Source organism: Epinephelus lanceolatus, chromosome 9 (assembly GCF_041903045.1).
Source record: "Epinephelus lanceolatus isolate andai-2023 chromosome 9, ASM4190304v1, whole genome shotgun sequence".
Taxonomy (NCBI): Eukaryota; Metazoa; Chordata; class Actinopteri; order Perciformes; family Serranidae; genus Epinephelus; species Epinephelus lanceolatus.
In genome coordinates, this window is record NC_135742.1 from 29,040,221 (window position 1) to 29,063,003 (window position 22,783).

The window sequence follows — 22,783 nt, forward strand, 5'->3', positions numbered from 1 at the left end:
ATATAATTCTTGATAGAGAATTATAAGACTACATGCTATTGCTAATCAGTGTGTGATTCACATACCGTCAAAAACCAGAGTCCCTCCACTCCCAGTGAAGTCGGCATCTGGCGTGGCCATTCCTCCAACAAACCTCCACTCTACGGTGACAGTGCCAAGATTCCCTCCTCTCCTCTCTATAACAAGAGGCACCACAACTGAGGGCTCTTCTCGAACCTCTAAATAAAGCCCGTCATTGGTGGTGTTGGGACTAAGGCTGTATATCAAAAATACACCGAATGCATCTCCATTGATCCCTATAGTGACCACGGCTTTGTCTGGCTGGCCGATCGAGGGCTGGTTCTTCTGTTCCACAGTCAGATTTACCAGCTCTACCTTTAAACAACAAATGGTAAAACATTTTATTTGATATACAGTTAAAAGAAAATACCAGTTAAACAAATAAAGCCATAAATAACACAAGGCAATAGAGGTTTTTACCTTTAAGATCTGTATGAAGAAGCTCTCATCCATTTCAGGAAATTTATCAGTCAAGATTGGGACTGTGACGTTAGCGACCCCAGACCCATCTTCCATGAAGGCACTTTGAGCTGTCACAGGGCTATAATCGCTCCCCGCCACAGCCTGGGCACTGAACAGGACAGCAGCTGCTGTGATGTTTTTGACATAAGTCATAACCTGAGATTTAGCCGTCAGCTGGTCAACCCCTGACATCACCCACGTGCAGGATGCTGGGCTCACCCCTGACGACAGAGAGAAAGCCTGGCAGGCACGCTCTCTCAGACAGGCAGCAGCACATGCAGCCAGGGCGTCACCCTGACCAGTGATGTTAACTGTCCTAATGGGGGCGGTAGATGGAGCACCTGGTTTTGGAGGGTTATAGTACATTAGCAGGTCCTGGCCGTCAGCCTGAGCCAAGCCGACAATGTCGATCTCAGAGGTGCTGTACACGATCGCCAAGCGACCAAAGTGGCCACCTCTGGAATTAAAGCAATAGGGATGACACAGACAAGACAGCAGATTGGAAAAGGGGGTTTAACATAGGAGTACATAAAAAGCTTAAAATAAAACCATTATTCCGGAAGAAAACAATAATTAACAGTACCTCCTTCGGACACTTATATTGGCATGATAAACTCCCTCCAGTGGCTCCTGAAGGCGGTAAACAGACTGTTCAAAGTACACTATCCCATATGGGTTGTCATTTTCAGGCACTATTATGTCAACAGACGTATCTGCACCAAGGCTTCCTCCATTACTGGCACCAGTGAGCTCCACTTTAATTTTCTAGAAAAGACAGAAGGTGTGTAATAGGTATTGTAACCAAAATAATGTTAACTATTTGAAAGGTTGTATCATTTCACATAATTCAAATTTTCCCTGCCAGCTTCTCACCTCTGTGATTTCAGGGACATCGTCAGCTAAAATCTCCACTCGGAGCGTCTTCATGGTCTCTCCAGGAGCGAATTTCACCTCTCCTGATGTGGGTCGGATGTCCCCTACTGCTAGTTTACCATTGACAGTGGCCTGCCACTGGACGACCACTGTGCCAATAGTGCCAGCGTTACGCACTATAGGCAACGTGACCTCAATGGAGTTAGACCCTGGTTCCTCTATGGTAACTGGAGCAGCTTGGAAGACTAGATAGAAGTAAAATTGAGAACTTGCTCAACATCAAGAAACTGTCCAAAATAAGATGAAAAGACTGAAACATAACCTGAATAATGTCTACTCACCAAAGGCACCAAAAGGGTCGTCAGAAGGCAGTATGGTGATGATGGCACGTGTGAGCTCCCCCAGGAGAGCTCCTCCGGTAGTCTGGTTGATCAGCTCGATGAGAAAGGTCTCCTCCAGCTCAGGTACCACGTCATTTATGACATAGATGGGTACAGATTTACTGGACTCCCCTTCTAGGAGGACCACATCAGTGGAGGCTACGCTGTAGTCTTCACCTGTAGGATTGCACACATGCACAAACACATGGACATGTCCTGCCTGCTCACACACAAATCATACAGAGAAAGACTGAAATCCATGCTCCACGCCCAAAACTTACTGACTCTGGCGGTCAAAGGCACTGCTCGGAACTTGACAGATACGTCAGCAAAAATCCCCCCAACGCGTGTAACATTTATTATGGGTCCAACGTAGTGCTCAGCTACACTGACAGCAGAAGCCGACAGCTGGAGGACTCCAAAAGCATCGTCGCTGGCCTCCACAATCACCTGGGCTACAATGTCAGTCCTGGGGCCCAGAGAAGGGGAATTGGAAACTGGAGGGAACAGTGACAGGAAAGTTTAGTGTAGCCTGGTTGAAGTATCATTACATCCTAAATAAATGTGTCAGGTAAAATCTTCCCATGGTGGGGATGTCAGTATCTTACTGAGCCTCTCCTGCTCTCCTTGGATGAGTTTAACACTGATCAACTTCACAAACACCGACTCGTCCCTTTCTGGGTCCTCATCATCCAGCACTCGGAGGGTGATGTTTGCTTCACTCTGATTGGCCAAGAACACAACAGAATCCAAGAGGGGAACAAAATCCCGCCCTTCAGTGGCTCGGCCCACCCCAGGGGTCCTGTAAGGTTCTGGATCTGTCTCCTTTAGTGTCTCATAAGTGATTCGCACCTAGACAAGTTAAAAAATGGAAAACACCATAAACATAAGCCACATGTGAGCATCTATCATTTTGGGTTATTCATTTATTAAAAGTCAAAGAAACACAATCACGAGAGGCTTTAATTTCTATACATCCAATACATTTCTAAAACTTATACAGTGGGACACACCTGACCCATCAGGCCTCTCTGTCGCACGATGGTGAGGGAGACAGTTGAGTCAGCTTCAGGAAGTCGGACAGACCTTGTTGCATTAGCGAATACAAAAACACCGTAAGGATCGTTGCTGGCAAGAACAGTCAGAATAGCAGATGTCTGGACACCCAGACGACCGTGGGAGACGTTAACCAAAGACACGTTGAAACTCTTGTCCAACTCAGGGATGTCATCCGGGGCCACACTGATGATGATGTTCTCTGATCTCTGACCCACACCAAAGGAGATGTTTCCAGACCTGCTGATTAACTCCCCCTCAGAACTGGGATCAACCTCCCAATACACAGTTACGTTGGAGAGATCACCAAAGGACCGATCCACCTAGATTGATAAACAGAACTACAGGTAAGAGGAAAAATATATATTCTTGATTTTGTAGCGAACTGTCCCTTTAACATCTTGACTTGCTAATGCAAACACAAGGGAGCATCTATCTCATTTGAGCCTCACTGGGCACTTCCTTATTTTCAAACTGTGTATTTCACTGACCTGCAGGACCACAGCACTGTGTCCATCCTCAGGCTCTGTCCCATTAACAGACAGAGATGCAGGACTGAACTGAAACACTCCATGGGCATCATCAGAGGCGGCAATGGTTACTGTGATGCGGGCTGCAGCTCCCAAGCTGGCTACACACAAAACACCAGAGCTTGTGTTACTTTTTGGTGATACATTTTGTTTCAGTTTGAAGTAAATAAAAAGGACCCAACAGTCAGAGAGGAGGGAATGGAAATGTGACAATGATCTTTTAACCAATTAAGAGGGACTGTAATAGAAATAGCCCAATAACAACACACATCTTTATACCACTAAATAGAGTGGAATAACTGTCCAGAGCATCAGATTGAAATCGAAGCGTCATACAGTGTTTGGGGGTTATTTTAGAGCAGGTGACAGCAGCCCACATTTAGTGTGAAACACTGGGTTCTCTGACACTTTTTGTCTACCACTTACCCCTAATGCCTATGAAAGGCTATTTGCTTTTCCCACATCCCTCTGCTTGGGCACCTCTCACAGTGGTCACAGTACAAAGTAAATACCACACACAATTGAACACACATGCATACGCCCGCACACACCTTCAGATATGTGTGTGTGTATGTACACCAAGACCGAGCTTAAAGACACCAACTCATGAAGTGTTAGGGATGAATTTTTCTCTGTGTACTATGTTGGATAGTGAAGTTATTAAATATCAGATCAAAATATTGCTTGTCAGCCGCAGCAACATATCACTTGATCCCTAATAGAACTGGGCTTTGAGATATGTGGTCTTAGGGAGTGAGAGATCATGTGTGTGTGGGGGTGAAGGAATGGAGACGAGAAGCTGTCTGGGAAATAAAGGAGGGGGATACTTACCGTGGTGGTGATAGGATGGAAGGAGGAAGTCAGAGTCACTCTCCCCACTACCACTTCCTTCACTACGCAGAAACTGATCCACTGATGGATCACACACGAGGATCACACAAGTGTCACACCAGGTTAGAGTTACACCAGAGGAGTAGACAAGGAAGGGCAAACGGGAATGTGGGGAGGCAGGTAGGTAGGTGGGTATGAGGAAGCACACAGGAGCACAGCACACAAAGCACACAAAAACAGTAGGGCAGAACACAGGATCAGTTCAGCTCTAATAATGTCTAATAAAAATGTACAAAACAGTGAAAAGTAGTTCTAAAGCTCACAGTATACCAGAATGTACACAAACTAATAAAAACAGTACCGTCATGATTTTGGGCTCAAATCTCTCACCTCCTCCATCAGCATTGTAGAGCTCCACTCTAAAAATCTTGTCCAGCTCAGGGACAGGATTGTCTACGATGGTCACAGTGATGAACTTTAACCTCTCCCCAGGAAGAAAGTCCAGCATGCCCTCTGAGTCCTGCAGTGGAAGACAGAGGAAGAGGCAACCAGGGAATTAGTTTATCAGTACATCATCGGCGTGTATGAATCAATGAGATTAAAGAGTGGAAGCAAACCTCGTAGTCTTCAGGGCTGGACGCTGTGAATGGGGTCGTCCTATATCCTACCATGACCCTTCCCAAAAGCCCTTGAGCCCTGGCCACCAGCAGACGCACTTGTCCATCTTCCTCATTAACAGTTATGTGGGCAGGTTCTAATGCTGGAGAGATTAATCCCTCTGCTGGAGGGCTGGGCTGAAACTGCAGCAGGCCTGGATTAGAGAAGGGCGTGTGTGTTATAGTGATGGTTAAAAGAAAAGAAATAGGGGTGAATGTAATAAGAAGGAGGGGATAGGTGTGATGAAGTAGCAGGGATGATGCAAATAAGAGGAAGACAGAGAGAAAAAAATTAGCTGATCTATTAAACCACTGTACACAATATAATCTTAGAAGTATGGATTGCTTTTTGCTAAGAATAGCAACACTGAATGTAAAACAGTACTGTTTTTTAGGCATGTGGGTGAATACCATAGGGATGGTCACTAGCTGTGACAGTGACAGTGTTGACAGAGTTATTTGGGTCAATGCTTGCACCACTGGTGGGTGTGGAGCCCGGCTTCCCGTCAGCAGACTCTGCTGACAGCAGTGTGATCTGAAAGGACTCTGCCAGCTCTGGGAGATTATCATCCAGCACCAACAGGTTCAACACCTAAGAGAAAAATGTACACAGATAAGTTTCATTTTCAAATCCAGGCTGCACGCTTAAAAAAAGAGCCTGTATTTCAGTAGTCAATAAAAGCTTAATTATCAGCCGGCACCTGTTGACATCAGTAAAGTCACAAACAACAAGCCACTAGGTGGAGCTGGTTGTCTAAAACATGGCAATAGGGTGACTGTAACATACTGCTGTTACTGTAAACTGGACATACAGTATTCATTTGAAATCAATATGCTGATGTGTAAATACAGTGTACATGACACTGAGTGGCTGCGCTCTGTGTGGCCCTGAATAAACTCAGAGGGGTTTTCCCCAGTTCATACAAGATCACATTAATACAAGTCCAACCACTGAGTCACTCTCTCTCCTTCACACACATACACACACACATGCGCGCGCAGTACAAACACCTCCGAGCGCTGTCCAGGCATGAAAAGCACAGCTCCAGTGGCATTAACAAAATCCTGATGGGCTGGCATCTCACTGTCCAAGCTATCCAGATGGGTAACACTGTAGTTGACATATACGTGGTCCAGAGATCCACGCATACGCTCAATCACACAAGAGACAGTGGAGCCCTCCTCAGTGGTCTATGAAGAGAAACAAGGGAATAAAATGTCAATTAATTTTCAACCACTGTGGGAACTTATACATACTGAATGCTTAAATTAACTAGTCTTACAAATAATGTTAATGACCCAGTCTAATTCCAGCACAGTCATAATGTGATTTAGAGGGAAAACACCTGATAGCCCACATGCCTTTACGTCTATTTATCCCCAAAGGATCTAGGACCTAAAGAAGATCCTCTAGTTCTGATGGAATGCCATCCACAGCCCTGCCACCTGTTGTGCTGATGGAAACAAGGAACTAGAGCTCCCATTTCCAGTGCTGGAACTCCTGATCCACTTCTACAGGAATGTCTTAAGACTGACAGACCTGCTGCAGCTTCACCAGCTGTCGCTCTACCTGAGAAGGGCCAACATGAGAGCCCACGCATCTGATCCAACTAAAAACGGAGAGCGTGCTCTCTCTGCAGCCAGGCATGAAGACTGATGAAATATGCAGCAGGACAGGGACTGACAAACCAGTCGGTTTACATTACATGTGTTTCTATGCATATCATTTCTCTTTAAACACTACTAAGTGATTAATAAATGCTTCTTTTATAGAGGTCATTTAGACTCGGGCTTGTTCAGAAGTGTATGTAGGGTGCTTATGGGTGCCCAGAGCTGCAAAAATGGTCCTATAAATGCCACTGACTAATATCTGCACTTACATCAGGTATGCAGGCACCAGTGAATCCAAAAAGCCCATTGGCATTGTCACTCTTCATGACTCGCAAAGTAGCGATGGGTCTGGGGAAAGGCAGGCGCGCTCCACCTTGAACTGCTACCAACTGTAGGTAGAACACCTCCTCTCCCTCCTCCTCATTATCATCCCTGACCTCCACCACAAATGACTTCTGCCTCTCGTCCTGCCTGTACCGGAGATAACCTGAGATGTTACGCAGGTCTGTTTTAGCAGGCTGGGTGTGAAGCTCGTGGATTTGGCTGCGGTTCAGCTTAGTCCTGTAGAGGCGGACATCCTGGAGGAGGCCTGTGTACCGCTGTTCACCCTCAGGATCTGACCCAATAAACACTGTCGCAGGTCCTGGAGTAGAAAGACACAAAGCAAGAATATAGTAATGGCCAAAAATAATCTGTTTAATCTGGAGACATTCAGTCAATTAATGTGGTGCTGGGTCACAAGCTGTCACCAGCCATACACACACGCCTACTCATCAACTGTCGATGTATTCACTGTATTCTGTTCCAATAAGATCACTGTGTATTGAACAAGTTTCAGTGCATCTTTGGGGGCTTTCAGAGATGCAGTACCCATTAAATAGTTTATAAATAATAAATTCTTGAAGCTCTCACTTTTGAAAATAATTGTCAGACAGTCATATCTCTTTTATCGTTTGCATGCTAAAATCACAGGCTGATACATTTATTTTATAAAGTAACACTAGTACATCAAATATTATTTGATTTAATTTAACTCGCACCTGAGATTCTGTAACTGAAAGGGACAGTTCACCCCCAAAAATCAAAAATACATATTTTCCTCTTACCTATAGCACTATTTATCAGCCTGGATTGTTGTGGTGTGAGCTGGAGATATCGGCGAGATATAGAGAGTCTGCCTTCTCTCCAACATAATGGAACTAGATGGCACTTGTGGTGCTCAAAGCACCAAAAAAAAAAAGTTCTAAAAACTCAACAACAATGACTCTTTCCATTACTCAAGATAATCCACAGACCTTGTTGTGAGCAGTTTCATCATTCTACCAAACTACATCCACCAACCCAATCACCGTGCAGAAGTGAGTGTGCATCTACTCATGCACGAGAAGCTCATGCTTGTGACAGTGATGTAGATGTAAACGTTGATAGTGTTCTCTTCGGCTGAGCTGTACGGTTAGCTCAGCGGTGCTAGGTGAGCTAGCACTAGATGCACACTTCCTTCTGTGCAGTGATGCCAACAAGCAGCATTACAGGTAAGAGGAAAAACGTGCATTTTTGATTTTAGGGTAAACTTTCCCTATAACATTTTAGTTGACTTGAGATCTGGTGAGATGATTGCAACTAAATCTAAATTTTTATACTGACTATTGGGACTTTTTTTGACCCAGAGGTCAGTCTGTACCATCATAATAACAAGGCTCATATAATTGTATTATTTGTTAATGATGGAGGAAATGCTGTTGCGATCACAAACAAAATCTTGATTAAGGCCACCAATTGTCCAGGTCCAATCTGTCTCATTACTCATTCATATATGTACACCTCTCATGCCTATCACTTCCTTTGCTTGTGCAAAATGGGACAAATCTGCCACAGTGAGCAAGTATAAAGCCCTGACACAAAACAATTCCCTGTGGTTTGAGTTACCAGTAGCAGACAATAACACATGACATGATTGATGATTATGTATACATCCACTGTGATTGAAGTTAGCCAAAGAACCATCAGAATATTTCCCCTCTGGGAGCTTTTGGTCCAATACAGACTGCGACTATTGTCTCCGTTAATTAGAGAGAATAGAAAGAAAAGAAGATGCCGGCTGATTCCCTTTAGCAGTAACAATATCCAGCAGCGCTGAGGCTAAGTGGTCACTCAAGCATAGCAGAGTCCCAGTAGTCCTGCACAATGAGGAAGTGACTGAGAAGTGGGCGCATGTGTGTGTGTGCAAATGTGCATTAGTGTGTGTGACGGTGTGCATGCATTATGCTTGTACTAAGTTAAGACTTGCCATTATGCCATATGTGTACAACGACAGAGAAGCTTAGAACTCTCTCCCCAGACAGACACACATGTAAACACACACAAAGCAGATTCACAAACTCACACACAGGCCGTCAATGACATCATCATTACAAGGACAAGAAACAGCTAACAGTGGTGCGAAGAGGCCAAATTTTGATGCCCAAACATAAGGTGCAATGGCAAGAAAAATGTCATGAACATGCTTGAAAGTCACGACAACCAAACACAAACAAAATGTATCAGCAAATAGGAGCTGCAGACACAATCTGAAGCTAACAAACAGAGATATAATATACACTATATGTTCAACAATCTGACCTTTGTCACTATGATATGTTTAATAAAATAGCTCACCATCAGTGATGCCCTCTCCTTTGATACTCTTCAGTCCTCCAGGAATAGGGTTCCCATCCAGGAAGAACTCAATAATCCCATCATCAACAGTAATGATGACATGTAACCAGGCATTATCCTCCAAAAACTTCTCAGCAGTGGCCCGCGCTACCTGGGGACTGTTTGATCCTATCACTGTATAATACAGCATCACCGTGACATGAGACTCATTGGTGTGGACCTTCACTCCATAATACAAGGTCCCATTCCCGTTTCCTTTGCAGACTATGAAGCCGTCCGTGTCTGGCCTGGGCACCAGCCAAGCAGAGAAGGTGAAGTTTCCAACAGCAGCAGGCCCATCCTCAGGGGAGATGGTCCCATAAGCTCCTGGAAGCCCGGAGAAAAACCACGTGTCTGTGGCTGAGTGGTGTCGCCTGGCATGAGGCCTGAGCTCAACTTCGTCTGGGAAGGAAGCTAGAAGGAGCAGGTCATCCATCAGAGGAAGGCCCTCTGGGTAATGGCCAGAAACGATCTCCCAGGCGACCCGCACATCACCGAAAGTACCCTGCTGTCGGAGGATGGTGAAGGAAGTGACATCATCCATATCATCCTCTGAGAGTACATCTTCAGCTACTTCTTGGTCCAGGTTGCTGTCAGCGATGGCAAAGACACCAAATGGGTCGTCATTGAAAGGGATGAAAACCGAGGCATTCAGAGAAGTCTCGGCGAGTCGTCCACCTTCCCCCGGGTAACCACCTTAAAGAAATTATGGACCAGAGCTGAAGACTTTCCAAGACAACAATACTTCTTTTGATTACTGATTTTTTAAAGTTGATAAATCAAATAATATTTCATGTTAAGTTTGCTTGATAATGCAAGATCTGCATTATATCTTAAATTTGACAAAGATGTCACTTTAACCTTGAACTCACCTGAAATATTAACCAGCCTGAGGACGAAGAACTCATTGAACTCTGGAAGCTTATCTGAGATGGCCTCCAGGACAATAGGCTTGGTCTCTTCCCCTGTAGTGAAGGTGATGGAGCCAGATGTGTTGGTAAACTCCTGGTTCTCCTCCAGAGGGGTCACTGAGTCATTGGCAAACAACTGCCAGAAGATTGTAACGTTACCAAAGTGGCCCCTTGCACGCAGGACACTGGGACAGACGATAAAAGAGTAATAATTTCAGTAACAGAATACAGGTGCAAAACTTTCTATCTCAAAGCGTCAACTTAAGAGTTTTGTCAATGCATAGAAAAAAAACTTTTAACTTGAACTAACATAAAAAGAACTTTTAAATCAAAAGAAGTATAAATTGAAGACCTGTTCCTTACTAAAATATATTGGTCTTGCCCTCTTCCACAGGTTTCTCTCTGGCTTCAAGGGAGAAAATCCCATTGGCATCATCATTGGCCTCAATCACCACAGTAGCTGTGTCTGCTCCATACACAACAGCATCACCTGTGCACACATGCATATTACCAGGTTAGATCAGGACCTACAGACAGATAGACTGACATGGATTGCACTGGTCATATTATAATTGTCATCCTAATTTCATGCAATAGGGGGAAGCTCTTTAATTAACATAGCACACCATAACTATGGTAACCAAGCCCAAGAGGACAGGGCTTCTCAATCATGAAAAACTTGAGTCCAAAAATAAAGGCTTCTCCCAGCAAAGGAGATAAAGTGAATAAAGCCAAGGACATAGTTTTAATAAACCACAACCATTATATTTTAAGGTTTTTATTAAGACAGGAAGGAATAAAAACTACATGGGGATATTTTTTGCTTAAATAGCATCTGCGCAACTGCAATAACCTCTCCCAAGTACTCCAAGTTGCTGGACTACAAGTACACTGTAACAGGCATGCAAATCTGCCCCTAATTAAACAGGAAAGGTAAAGAGTGTTAAAGTCCCAGAATGTGTTTGATTGACCTCTAACAGGAGGGTTATTGACTTTTAACACAATCACTATAAAGGACCATCCCCTGGCAGGAACCAGAGGCTAACCCTTACTCGACTCTACTCCATGTCAATCAGTAGACAGAGCGAGGCCGGTGGAGTGGCCGGTCTTTGTGTCTTAGAAAGTCTGGAGTCTGGTAATTAAGGTCCTGTTGGGGCCCGCTGGTCTTTCATTCCCATCCCTGACACACAATACTGGGATTAGGAGAGCTTTCAGTGTTACCACAGACAATGCTAAATAACCCAGCTACTCCTTTCTGTACATGCACAACTAGCGTTAAGACAAGAGGATAAACACGGGGGAAGAGGGTGATGTTTTGAGATGAGATGGTTCTTCTACTATAAAGCACATTGAAAAATGAGAAAAGCAACTGACTTTAAGCTGCTTTAGTTCTCAGAGGGAATGTTATGACATGGTTATATTGTCTTTAAAATCTCAAGGGACCAACGCATAGGAAGATATGACACAGCCACTATATTACAAACAGTTCACCCCTGTGCTAACCCGTTTTAAACAGAAGCACATACTCACCAGTGGCGTTGTAGAGAACGATGTAAAAAGGTTCATCAGTCTCCGGTATGTTGTCATCCTCCACAGCCACGGAGATGTTTTTCATCCATTCACCCACGTCATACACCAGCAACGTGTCATTACTCAGCAGGGTGAGGTCACCTTGAGATGCATCACCATATTCCACATGGTACATCACCATGGCAACAAAGTCTGCCCGCCCTGCCCTCAATACTGTGAAGTTCGCTATGCTACCTTCCTGAAGCCGCACGACCACAGGTTCTAAGGAGAGGGCAAGACACGGGAGGAGACAGAGAGATAAAAGAGGAGTCATGACAAAAGCTATTTCACATCAATATAATATTTTAGAGGATTTTTCATAAACAGTACCCAGAACAGTGTACTCACCAGAAAAGTAAATGGGGTCATCATTCTTATTAATATGCAAATTGGCACTGAGTATGTTTCCCAGTCTTGCACCATCTGTAGCATTCAACACTGTGATGGTGAAATTCTCCATGTCCTCTGGGATCTTAAATGAAACATAAATTAAAATTAAAACTAGGAAATGTAACTCAAGTTGGATTAAACACACTCCTGATTTGGTTTATCATTTTACCTCATCAGGTACAGAGAAGAGAGTGAGGTTTTTGAGGAACTCCCCCTTCATGAAGGTGATGTTTCCCTGGAGGGGGCTGACGTCTCCGGACAGAGCTGGCTCCAACACCCAGGAAACTGACACTTCTCCAAAGTGACCCCTGTTCCTCACTACAGGGTATACCGCTGAGGGAGAATCACAAAAGACAGAGATGAAGTATTAAAACCTTCCTTAAAGTCATTAATGAAACTTTCTCTTGACATTTTACCTCCAATTTAGGCTATCATGGTACAGAACACAATAATAATGTATTTGTCTGGCTCAAGTTTTTTTGTATATGCCTACATGCTAAAAGGAAAGACTGGTGATATATTCAGAGGAGGCTGAGAGAAACTTTTTGCTTCTCCCTGTTCTCGGGATCAAACTGAATATTAGACTGCATCATCAGTGTTTGTCACCCAGACATCCTCTACAAGTTGACCAAAGCACTTCCTTGTCTGCATTAACACATTCTTCTGCATTACACAAACTTGGTACACAGACTTAAATCAAAGTCCAGCTCATCCCACATGCAGACAAATGTTCTGTGTTTCACTCCAATTAGGTCCATTTAAAGTGCCAATGAGTGTCACTTGACATGGAAAAGTATCACTATTATCTAAAGGACTGCTACTTCAAAGTACCTCGGTGTATGTCGTCCCCTTTGCTCTCATTGATGGCCACGGTCAGTCCTGATTGGATGAACTCAATGACCCCAAAGGGGTCGTCGTTCTTCTGCACTGTGATGTTGACCTCCCTGTGGTTGCCAAGGCGACTGGGTGGAGTGCTGTGGCTACTAAGTACCACTGAGAAAGTCTCGTCCAGCTGTATGCACACACATATACCAAAACACACACGCAGAGACGAACAAAGAGTTTTAATGAAGCAAATACGGATTTAAAGGATAATAACTTAACTTATAACTTTTTTTTCACTAGCTTAAACAAAAATTGACCATTATCACACTGACAGGACTTTATTAAATAAATATTGTATATTTACTGTTTACTGTTGTAAAACAAAAAGTCATGAAAGATCAAGACCAAATCAACCATATTCTTACCTCAGGCACCCCATCAGGTTTGGCAACCAGTGCCACTACCACCTCTCTCTCTCCTGGTTTAAACTCCAGGATGCCCGTGGCGCCATAGAATTCAGTGCTGCCTGAAGGCATGACAGCATATCGCACCAGCTGTTTCAGCAGCTGTCCCTGGGCTCTGACCACATGCAGTTCCACTGCCTCACCCTCCTAGGTAAATGTAAAGTACACAGATGTGACGGAACCAGAGACAACAGACAAAAAAACAATATGTGGAGTTTAATTTAACACTGATTTTACATTGTTTGTATCACTTTCAATACTCACATTGATGACCCATGGACCTCTGGAGTATGAGGAGAACTCAAAGACTCCCCCTGGGTCATCGTTCTCCATGATGACAATCTCTCTGCTGGTGAAGCCGGCTTTCAGGATCTGATTTTCAACATTACTCCTGCAACACATACACACATAATCAGTATTCCGTCATAACAGCAAGTGACTACAACTAAAATCCAAATCACTTCGGCTCCACTGTGCAGCAGAATTAAACTGTGCCATGTTTTTTTTGGACTTCTTCTTTTGTTGTTGTGTTTTGCACTTCTGAAACACGGAGTGATATCAAATGAGAAAACAGCTCAGCTTTAATCCAAACTTCACAATGCATTCCTTGTATTGTGTGATGCTCATTCATTATTGGCCCCATATGTTGAGGTCCTGCTGTTTAGACCACTTTTAATAACAATGTCAGTCAACGCCATGCCTGCATCTTTATTGCTCTGTGGGGGTATGTGTGTGGATGTTTGTGTATGTTGAGAAAATTGGAGCCAAGTAAGCATCACATGACGGGTAAATTAGAGACAAAGACATTGCAAAATGAAGCACTCCAAACAAACAGTCACGGCCAAGGCACAGCATGCATACAAACACTGACATCTTTAAAGGGGTTCACAATCAAGCCTGGTTAAATTAGAGCGAAACACATAAAGAAGATTCTCTATTTACTCCCAACAACCACTCTCCTTTGGGTTTCCTTTTTTCACACCATCGCTGAATCCCCCACCCCACCCCAGTCCCCCTCATCACCACGTTAACCAAAGACCCCCAGAAATCCTGAAGTAGGCTCTTCTGTGAAAAATAAAGTCCTGATTCACGCCACACAAAAGGCCCAGGTTCATTCCACTCTCCACTTACCCGAAGTACACTATAAAGCGTGCAGTCTCCACCCTGCAGGGGAGGAGTGGGAGGGAGAGAGAGCTGCCATTCTCATCAGAACATAGACTAACAGATGAACCCATCCCCAAACCACTACCACGCACACAAAAATATCTCCACAAAAACCAAAGGACTGATGGGATAAGATGGCACCCGCTCAGCCTTTCCTATTCTACTAGTCTATCTTGTTTTATAAGACGGCTCTAAAACATCACATAATATAAGCTTCACAGTCACAATTATGTTTATAGGCACAAGAACAGATGGGTCCAATACACTTTAATGATAGCTAACAAAATGAAGAATTATTATGTTGGTTATTAACTCTAACTTTTCTTAGAGTTTAACATCCCTACCTATCCAGAGTGAGCAGTAAGGTCTCGTTGACTTCCGGGATGTTGTCGGCCATGATAGTGAAGTTGATGGAAGCATCACTCTGCCCGGAGAGGAAGACCACAGACCCACTTAGAGGCTCCAAGTCTTTAATAGTTATATCGGCACGATTGTCTCCAATTGGCTGAAGACTCCAGAACACCACAGCCTGACCGTCTGTCCCATCACGCCGCAGAGGGAGGCTTACCTGCAGCACCAAACATAATTCGAATTAACCACCTTTATGTACTGTATGACAAAATTCACTTTCTCAACACAGGTTAGAGTCGGCAAGGACAGTTTTCAGTCATAGCTTTGACTCTTCTCAGTTACAGTGGCAAAACAGGAAATGTGTCTTTTTCTTTTAAATTAAGATCTCCAATGACTAAACAAAAATGTACAACTGCTAAAAACAAGGGTTATGTCTTACTGTGCTGGTGTTGCTGTCCTCTGGTTCATAAACCACCACTGTGGTGTTGCTTGTGAAGCCAATTTCCCCGTTAGCGATGTCAGGGGTGACAGTCAAGGTCAGATTTAGAGGTCCTCCAAACCTTGGGCTATTTGAGTGAATTGCGGGGTCGATATCAACCAGCTCCAGTGAATTCAACTAGGGGAAATAAAAGAAACAACTTAATTAATTGATAGAAAACTCAAACAGGCAGCACATTACTATAAAGATTCATTAATCTAACAGAGCTCTTTTGTCACCATCTGGTTGTTTCTGCTGTCACTTTTCAATGTGTCTTTAATGTTTGTGCATGTATGTATGTATACTTTTTATTTGTTTTTAAAGCCATACATGGGCAGACACTCCACTATATTGCTGAACTTCTCTGCCCCTACTCCAGCTCCCCAACACTTAGATCCTCAGAACAATGTCTTTTAACTGTCTCATGATCAAGGCTGGTGGGTAAGGGAGATGGTACCTTTGCAGTAGCTGCTCCAAAGCTCTGCAATAGCATTTCACTCTCAATCAAATCTCCCCCTCCATTGACACTTTTAAGACAAATCTTAAAACGTATATGTTTTCAATGGCTTTTGGTTGTTTATAGTGAATTTAATATTTTAGTATTTTATAACCTTGTTTTACATATGTAATTGTTCTTACCAGTGTTATTCCGTTGTGTGTCATCCTTTTAATTTTACAGCACTTTGGTCAACTGCAGTTGTTTTAAAACGTGCAATATAAATAAACTTGATTTGATTTTGATTTATATGTGTTAAAGAGTTTGACTGAAAGTGTGTGATGTGACTACGGTTCTACAGAATGTGAAGGAGGCTTTTCTTGTACTTTTTTTGCTTGCTTTAAGAGCAAGGTGGTGTTGTTCGTTTGGACAGTGGATCAAATCCCATAGCAACATGCCAGATTTAAGTGCCAGTGTCAAACCGTTCACACATGCAAATGAGGCACTTAAATTCTGGATGGCAATGATTTGGCCACAAGTGCAAACACAGACAGAAAGAGTGTATTTTTGGCGTTGCCTGAACTACAACTTCAAAAATGATAATGTCACTGAAAGTGGACAAAAAGGCTGTTACCTGTATTAAGAAATGAGCTCCATTCTGTAGAAAGGCATCATTCCTGATTGGCAGTATGACGTGGACCATGCGTTCATGGGAAAACACCACATTAACAGACCTGCTAACATTCAGAACCTGGTCACGGGCCAGTGCTGGGTCTATTGGGCCTGCAGGGATGTAGAGGGCGGTGAGGGTCATAGACACATTGCCCAGTGTACCGCCTTCTCGTAGGAAATTTAGTGACAGGAAACGGCCCTCAGGTTGGCTCTGGATGCTTTGCTCTTTTGCTGGGTCAAACCGAAAAAGCCCGTAGACATCATCACTGTCCTGGATGTAGAACACCATCTGGGGGAAGAGCAGAGGAAGATCAGACAATGAGTACAAATAAAAATGACCAACAAGAGAAGGGAGAATTGGGTACATGTTACATTTTGACAGATGAGGGAATGCTCAAAAACACATTCTGCATTCAGGAAACACAAAATTTAGTTGTGGGCAAGGACAGATTATAGTTATGTTGATAAACCATAACCTTGGTGCTTACTCACTGCTTCAAATAGTCCCTCACAGGTTCCTGTTAGTCTGCAAATCCAACCCCTCTCAGCAGTACAATTAACTTTATATGCTTTGTCCTGGAAAAGAATGGGATTCACAAGTTTGACAGATTGACCTTAGCTGTGATGCCTATGAGCGAGCATCTCCGAGTCCCCTGTGCAGTGAGGAAGAAGGTGACTGATCTTAAGTATGTAAGGGGATAGTTGCAATGAAGCCCGCATTAACCATCAATTAATTTGGAGGATTTTGTTGTGCATCCTGTTTTCGTGTTAGTTAGACTGTATTTTTGGTCACAAGAAGAAGAAAGGAGAGGTGAGGAGCAGGGAGAGGAAAGAAAACAAGTGAGACTGAAAGTAGTAAAACAGAGCCCTGAGCTAACTTTAGAGAGGCATCCTCTTTAATTAACTCTGCTAAGACTGCTAGAGTAGTTTTTATGAGAATTTTAACTGAGGCTCATTCATTTCCCTGAAACCTACACTTGTCTGACGCATTGCCTGGCATGCTCACAAAAGCCGATTTACAGCTCAATGTGGTGTCTGTGATATATCTTCACGTTAATGACAATTAACGGTGATCAACTTGTCCCACTGTTAAAGTCATTCATTAATTCTTCAGGGAATTTCTGCTGAGCCACTTCTTTCTGCACAGATGTCAAACAGACCCCGCAAACTCACAACCTGAGGTGGTGTTCTGGTGTGTGTTTGTGTGCATCTCATCACATGCCTTCAATATAAACAAGACTTAGATCTGCCCACTGCTTTCACACATGGCCAAGAGGACTTGGACAAAGATGGAAGCTATAAAAAACATGTCACCACTTCGCCCACGCTTTCTAAAAAAGAACACACAGACACCACACACAGAGTGTGCCTGCTGGTTCCGCTTTGTTTTGATTCAGCCACATTAAGGGAACACCCACAGAGCAAAGTGACACACTAAGGGGTCGACTTTTGCAGAATGTGCCAAGTTTGCCACCGTACCTTACAGTAGGTTGCACACAAACACTTACACGTGCGTAACACATGCGCAACATCTGGAAGATATGTTCCCGTAACAAGTGCAGCCTTCTTTCTCTGTTTCTGCTACAAGCCCAATGTAGCAACACAATAAATAAGAAAACTATCACAGATGCCCTCTAAACTGACCTCCATTGGTTCGTCAACCTCCGCATTTCCAGTTACAGTATCGGGCAGCAGCTTGAGAATGAATGCCTCTGCTTCTTCAGGTAGATCATCTGCCACAATGTCGATTGGAATCACAGCTGTCACCTGACCAGCAGCAAATTTCACTGTCCCCGCTGCAGGCATCAAATCATCCGACACTGGGGAGTGGTCACTGGAGTTTCTAGTAATGGACCAGTTGGCGGAAACGGCACCATAGCTGCCTCCATTTCTTACAATTATGATTCCTTCAAATCTAGGAGTAATGACAGAGGACCAAAGGGTGAACAAAGATGCAACAGGACCCATTCAATGAGATAAAATACATATGTCATCATAGCTTCATAAGCATTCGTAAGTTATCCACCTCTGTGTTAGGTCTTCATTGATGGTGATTGGCTGAATGACTGCGCTGCTGCTGATCGACAGGACCCCGTGAGGCTTATCATTGGGCTCGATGGTCACAAGCACAGCATTGGGTGATACTAGCACAGCATCTCCTCTGATGGTCTCCTCCAGCAAGACCACATGGAAGGATTCTGCGATTTCTGGCACGTCGTCATCACTGATCTTGAACAACAGGCTGGTGTTATAGACAAATGGAGGGAATGTCACTGTTCTGACTGGCTGTAGGTCCAGGAAATCCACAGCTGGCGTGGCGCTGCCTAGTCCTCTCCCACTCACCACCATGTAATCTACAGAGACCTAAAGACAGAATAGTGGAGACGGTTTATATACATTTGTCTTGTGCTTGTTTTTTTTCTGAATCTATATGCTATATATACATATGGTGTATTGTATAAACTATACTGTTCGTATGCAATTAAAGTGATTGTACCCTATTCTTTGACAGAGTCAAAAGTCTAGGTAAATAAATAGCTGAATCAAAAGAAAGGAACCTCGGTGTCAACAGAGCCAACGAGTGGCCCATCCTCAGTCAACCGTCCACGGGTCACATTGAGGGCAATGACTCCAGTGGACTCTGCTACTGCCATGACAGAGTGGGAAAACCGCAGTGGGCTGTCATTACGCCTGATTCTCAGCTGGACGCTGCTGGCGTTGGGCCGGAGGAGGGCTCCACCTGCCACGTCTGTTAGCCTGACTGAAAACACCTCGTCGTCCTCTGGGATCTGGCCAACAAAAGGAAAGGAAGCACGTTCACATACAGTTGTACATTATATGCAGTTGTTTCAAAAACCCACTTGCTCCTGTCAAACTTAAATTTAACCTTTTTTTAATGCATGCCTCTACAGTAAACTGTGAATCCAAAAAAGGTGAAGAATCCTTTGACAGCAGCAACACTGTATCAAAACATCTGTCTACAAACTCTGACACAGTATAATCCAAGTCTTGTTTATCCAGTCGTATGCTCAGTACTTCCTAAACACTTGCATTACAATTTAAAACACGTTAGTACACACAGTCTCATTCACAGCCGAGTAGCTTGCCTCACCACAAGTGTGCATTTGAACCGTACTCAAGTGGAGCTCATACGATCTGGCACGCTCAGGGTGCATTACTCGGGGAATGTGTTTTATACTGTAACGTTCTGGCGAAAATGCTTGTGTTTGGGAAGTACTGAGAATAAGACAGGATAAATAAGACTTGGATTATACTGCAAGAGTTCTGAGGGACTTTGTAAATGGATGTTTTGCTGTAGTATTGTTCCAAATATATAATCCCTCCAACTTTTGTCAAGCAAGAATGAAACTAACAATGTCTAAAAAGATGATGGTCAGACAGATGGAGGGACAGAGTAGCACAAGCTTATCCATATATGTGATATGCGGTTGCATATATGGATAAGCTTTCAACAGAGAGTTTGTTTAATACCTGGTCATCCTGGATGAGAATAGAGAAGTGCACTACAGCCTGCCCCACAGGAATGGTGATGTTTCCTCTGTCGGGACTCAGGTCCTCAATGGCAGGGTTGGGACCTTCAGAGATCTGAACAGGAGGAGTCATGATAATGTTTACATTTCAGCATATCCATGTGTTCATGTGAACTTCCATGTAAATAATGGAGAAAAGGCTATTTCCTACAATGGACTTTATGTGATCAAAGAGTTACATGTTCCTAGTTGGGTCTAAATTCTCCAAACGCTTACAAAAGCATCTTCAAGAAGCTAAAAACAAAGCCATTTGTCAGCATATCTATACGACAGTCAGTCCTTTGTGAATACTATAAAGCAGAGTGCCTATGGTTTGTTGGTTTGATGTACAGTACATTGAGCTCTCACCTCAAAGTTCACAGTCACAGTGCCGTATGTTCCCTTTTCTCTGATGAGGGTGAAAGGCACATAATGGTTCCTTCCTCTCGGTTCATCGACAACAATCTCTTCAGTCTGAGATGAAAAGGGTGAGACAGTGAAAGACAAACAGAATTAAGAATTAAAATTTAATAAATTTCTTCTTATTTCCAATTTGAATAAATTCAAATCTGAAACAAAACAAAACCTGATATTCGGCAGATTGCGATAAGAAGTCAAAACATTAAGTAAATTTGACTTTAAATGGGACCTGCACAGGTAGGGCAAGTAACCAAAAGAACATTTAACTTAATTTGACACAAGTGATTTTGAGTTGTCCTTACTTATTTTTAATGTTTTGTGTTTGGTTTTCTCAATTTTGGAACTGCTATACATTTTTATAGATACTGATAATGACAAATAATGGTGAGCGAATAATTTCAAATCTTGGTGTGTTTAAATTGATACATTAATTTCGTATTTCATTGTGTGTACTGCTTTGGCAGCAGTACTTCAGATAAAACATCATTCTAACGAAGTACTGAAATTGAATTGAAAGAAACACAAACACAAAGGAAAGTAATTGGAGTGGAATATGTAGCCCTATATTATATTATATTTCATGGCAACGTGGAGTAAATACCTCATTCAGTCCCACTGTACTTGGAAGTACTTATCATGGTCTTAAAATTTGGAAGCTAAATCCCCTTTTGTTTTTCTACATGACTCAAATTGAATTTTGCTATAACCAAAGAATTTCAGGGCAATACAAATGGGGAAGAAAAGAAAGCAAAGAAACGTTATACAGGAATTAATTTAGTATTCTAACATAAACACATCTCCCAAGGCCGGGAGGCCTTTATTGATTCTAAGCAAGCCAAATCATTATCCAGCATCTGAGACCATCTGGGGGTGGTAGAGCAAACAGTTATTCCACAGCTACCATGGAAACGCTAAAAACTTCCACTGACTAGTGAATCCAGGGAGTGTTGTGGTTTTAATTACCCCTGGGAACCCACAACCACTAGATGGTCACTTCTCCCACAACCACCATACTGGTATAATTGAACCCCTCTCTGCAGTAGCGGGTCCAAATAACTCCACCCCCGATCCTTTACTTTATATTACCACTTATTAATCTCTGTAAACAGATTCTGAATATGGATGCAAAATCTGTAGATGAGACAACAGTTCGGTATCGTAAGTGTTCTGGTTTCTGCATGTAGTCCATTTGTAATCCAAGTAGTATTGATCCATCACATTTACATGACAGGTGAACAGTCCCTTTGGAGAGGTGGAACCAAGCAGCAACCTCCGAGGTCAACATTTGAATGACCACTTGGTCACAAATGCAAGTGTGTGCTTACAATGCAAGCGCAGCTAAGATTTACCATGTTTTTCTTATTTCCATTTAGTGATCACAGGCACAAATATGCAGCGTATCAGAATATATATAGTAGAATATATTATTAGTCTGGCTGTATTATTATTATTCTCACAAAGCCAGACCTATCTCCACGCTTTGTTTTAGTGATAGGCATGAAACAACAACCTTCAAGCTAGCTACCTACATGCTAAAATGTCTCTTAACGTTTTATGTGGCGTTTTCTTTTGCAGGGATTTTGTCATTTTAATGTCAGGGCTCGCCTCCCTATGTACAATGTTCCACCAAAAAAAGTCTCAACACTATTTTGCAAGGGCACCATCGCTTCATCCTGGGCTTTGCACCACCCAACCCGATTGTGATTGGTTTAAAGAAATACAAACAACTCAGAGCATGGTTCAGCCAGACCTTTCTCCAGGACTGGCACAGCACAAGATAGGTGCTGCTATGGGAGGCTAATATATTGTAGTGATAATAGGTGTAGTGTGGACAATCAATTTAGCACCTTGTATTCTCTTTAAAAGGAGCTGAGAGTTTCCCAGTGTCAATGGAAGAGCCCATGAAGCTTTGCTAGTCCTAAAAAAAGAACTACTTGGAGTTTTGATTTAAGGTAAAATCCCCCAAATTTGACCCATATTCGAAATAATTTGCAGGAATAAAAAAATTCCTCTCTTTTTTACATATTTCTCAAAGCTGCTGCTGTTAACACATTTGCATCATAATACAATGTGACAATGATAAATTAATGTAGGTACTAATCATAATTAGAAGTTAAAAGTAATAGATTGTAATGGATGTGACCAAAGTGGGCAAATGAATACAAGATGCATGTGGATGACAGGGGTTTCTTACTGAATTGAAGGCAACTATTCCAAAGGCATTGTCATTGGACAGGATGGTGATGGTCGCCTTGTTTGGTGTTCCCAGTGTCACGCCATTAGAGGAGCTCTGGAAAGCAATTAGAATAAGGGTTAGATAAAGCCAGGCCATAGAGTAAGTACCTGAACACATCTTAACCTCCCCCTGACACAAAAACCAGAACGTCTGCCTTATCCACTGTCTTCACTTCATTTCTGTG

General features: G+C 43.0%; 1 protein-coding gene across 1 annotated transcript in view; it reads right to left on the reverse strand.

The window, feature by feature from the left end:
- Nucleotides 1–22,783, reverse strand: part of adgrv1 (adhesion G protein-coupled receptor V1) — a 130,921-nt gene that overhangs the window by 87,451 nt on the left and 20,687 nt on the right. Inside the window, exons 4-36 of the mRNA XM_033619455.2 lie at nucleotides 22,558–22,653; nucleotides 20,313–20,417; nucleotides 19,906–20,019; nucleotides 18,972–19,202; nucleotides 18,440–18,777; nucleotides 18,058–18,328; nucleotides 16,376–16,702; nucleotides 15,267–15,443; nucleotides 14,821–15,044; nucleotides 13,577–13,703; nucleotides 13,274–13,459; nucleotides 12,855–13,035; nucleotides 12,193–12,356; nucleotides 11,982–12,105; nucleotides 11,595–11,855; nucleotides 10,428–10,554; nucleotides 10,026–10,249; nucleotides 9,115–9,849; nucleotides 6,729–7,102; nucleotides 5,860–6,039; nucleotides 5,260–5,440; nucleotides 4,810–5,003; nucleotides 4,583–4,712; nucleotides 4,193–4,273; nucleotides 3,323–3,462; nucleotides 2,789–3,154; nucleotides 2,384–2,627; nucleotides 2,057–2,272; nucleotides 1,737–1,952; nucleotides 1,396–1,640; nucleotides 1,106–1,287; nucleotides 481–979; nucleotides 66–375 (exon numbers count right to left, since the gene is read on the reverse strand). Coding sequence (XP_033475346.2) covers nucleotides 66–375; nucleotides 481–979; nucleotides 1,106–1,287; nucleotides 1,396–1,640; nucleotides 1,737–1,952; nucleotides 2,057–2,272; nucleotides 2,384–2,627; nucleotides 2,789–3,154; nucleotides 3,323–3,462; nucleotides 4,193–4,273; nucleotides 4,583–4,712; nucleotides 4,810–5,003; nucleotides 5,260–5,440; nucleotides 5,860–6,039; nucleotides 6,729–7,102; nucleotides 9,115–9,849; nucleotides 10,026–10,249; nucleotides 10,428–10,554; nucleotides 11,595–11,855; nucleotides 11,982–12,105; nucleotides 12,193–12,356; nucleotides 12,855–13,035; nucleotides 13,274–13,459; nucleotides 13,577–13,703; nucleotides 14,821–15,044; nucleotides 15,267–15,443; nucleotides 16,376–16,702; nucleotides 18,058–18,328; nucleotides 18,440–18,777; nucleotides 18,972–19,202; nucleotides 19,906–20,019; nucleotides 20,313–20,417; nucleotides 22,558–22,653 — 7,570 coding nt within the window. The remainder of the gene's footprint in view (nucleotides 1–65; nucleotides 376–480; nucleotides 980–1,105; nucleotides 1,288–1,395; nucleotides 1,641–1,736; nucleotides 1,953–2,056; nucleotides 2,273–2,383; nucleotides 2,628–2,788; nucleotides 3,155–3,322; nucleotides 3,463–4,192; nucleotides 4,274–4,582; nucleotides 4,713–4,809; nucleotides 5,004–5,259; nucleotides 5,441–5,859; nucleotides 6,040–6,728; nucleotides 7,103–9,114; nucleotides 9,850–10,025; nucleotides 10,250–10,427; nucleotides 10,555–11,594; nucleotides 11,856–11,981; nucleotides 12,106–12,192; nucleotides 12,357–12,854; nucleotides 13,036–13,273; nucleotides 13,460–13,576; nucleotides 13,704–14,820; nucleotides 15,045–15,266; nucleotides 15,444–16,375; nucleotides 16,703–18,057; nucleotides 18,329–18,439; nucleotides 18,778–18,971; nucleotides 19,203–19,905; nucleotides 20,020–20,312; nucleotides 20,418–22,557; nucleotides 22,654–22,783) is intronic.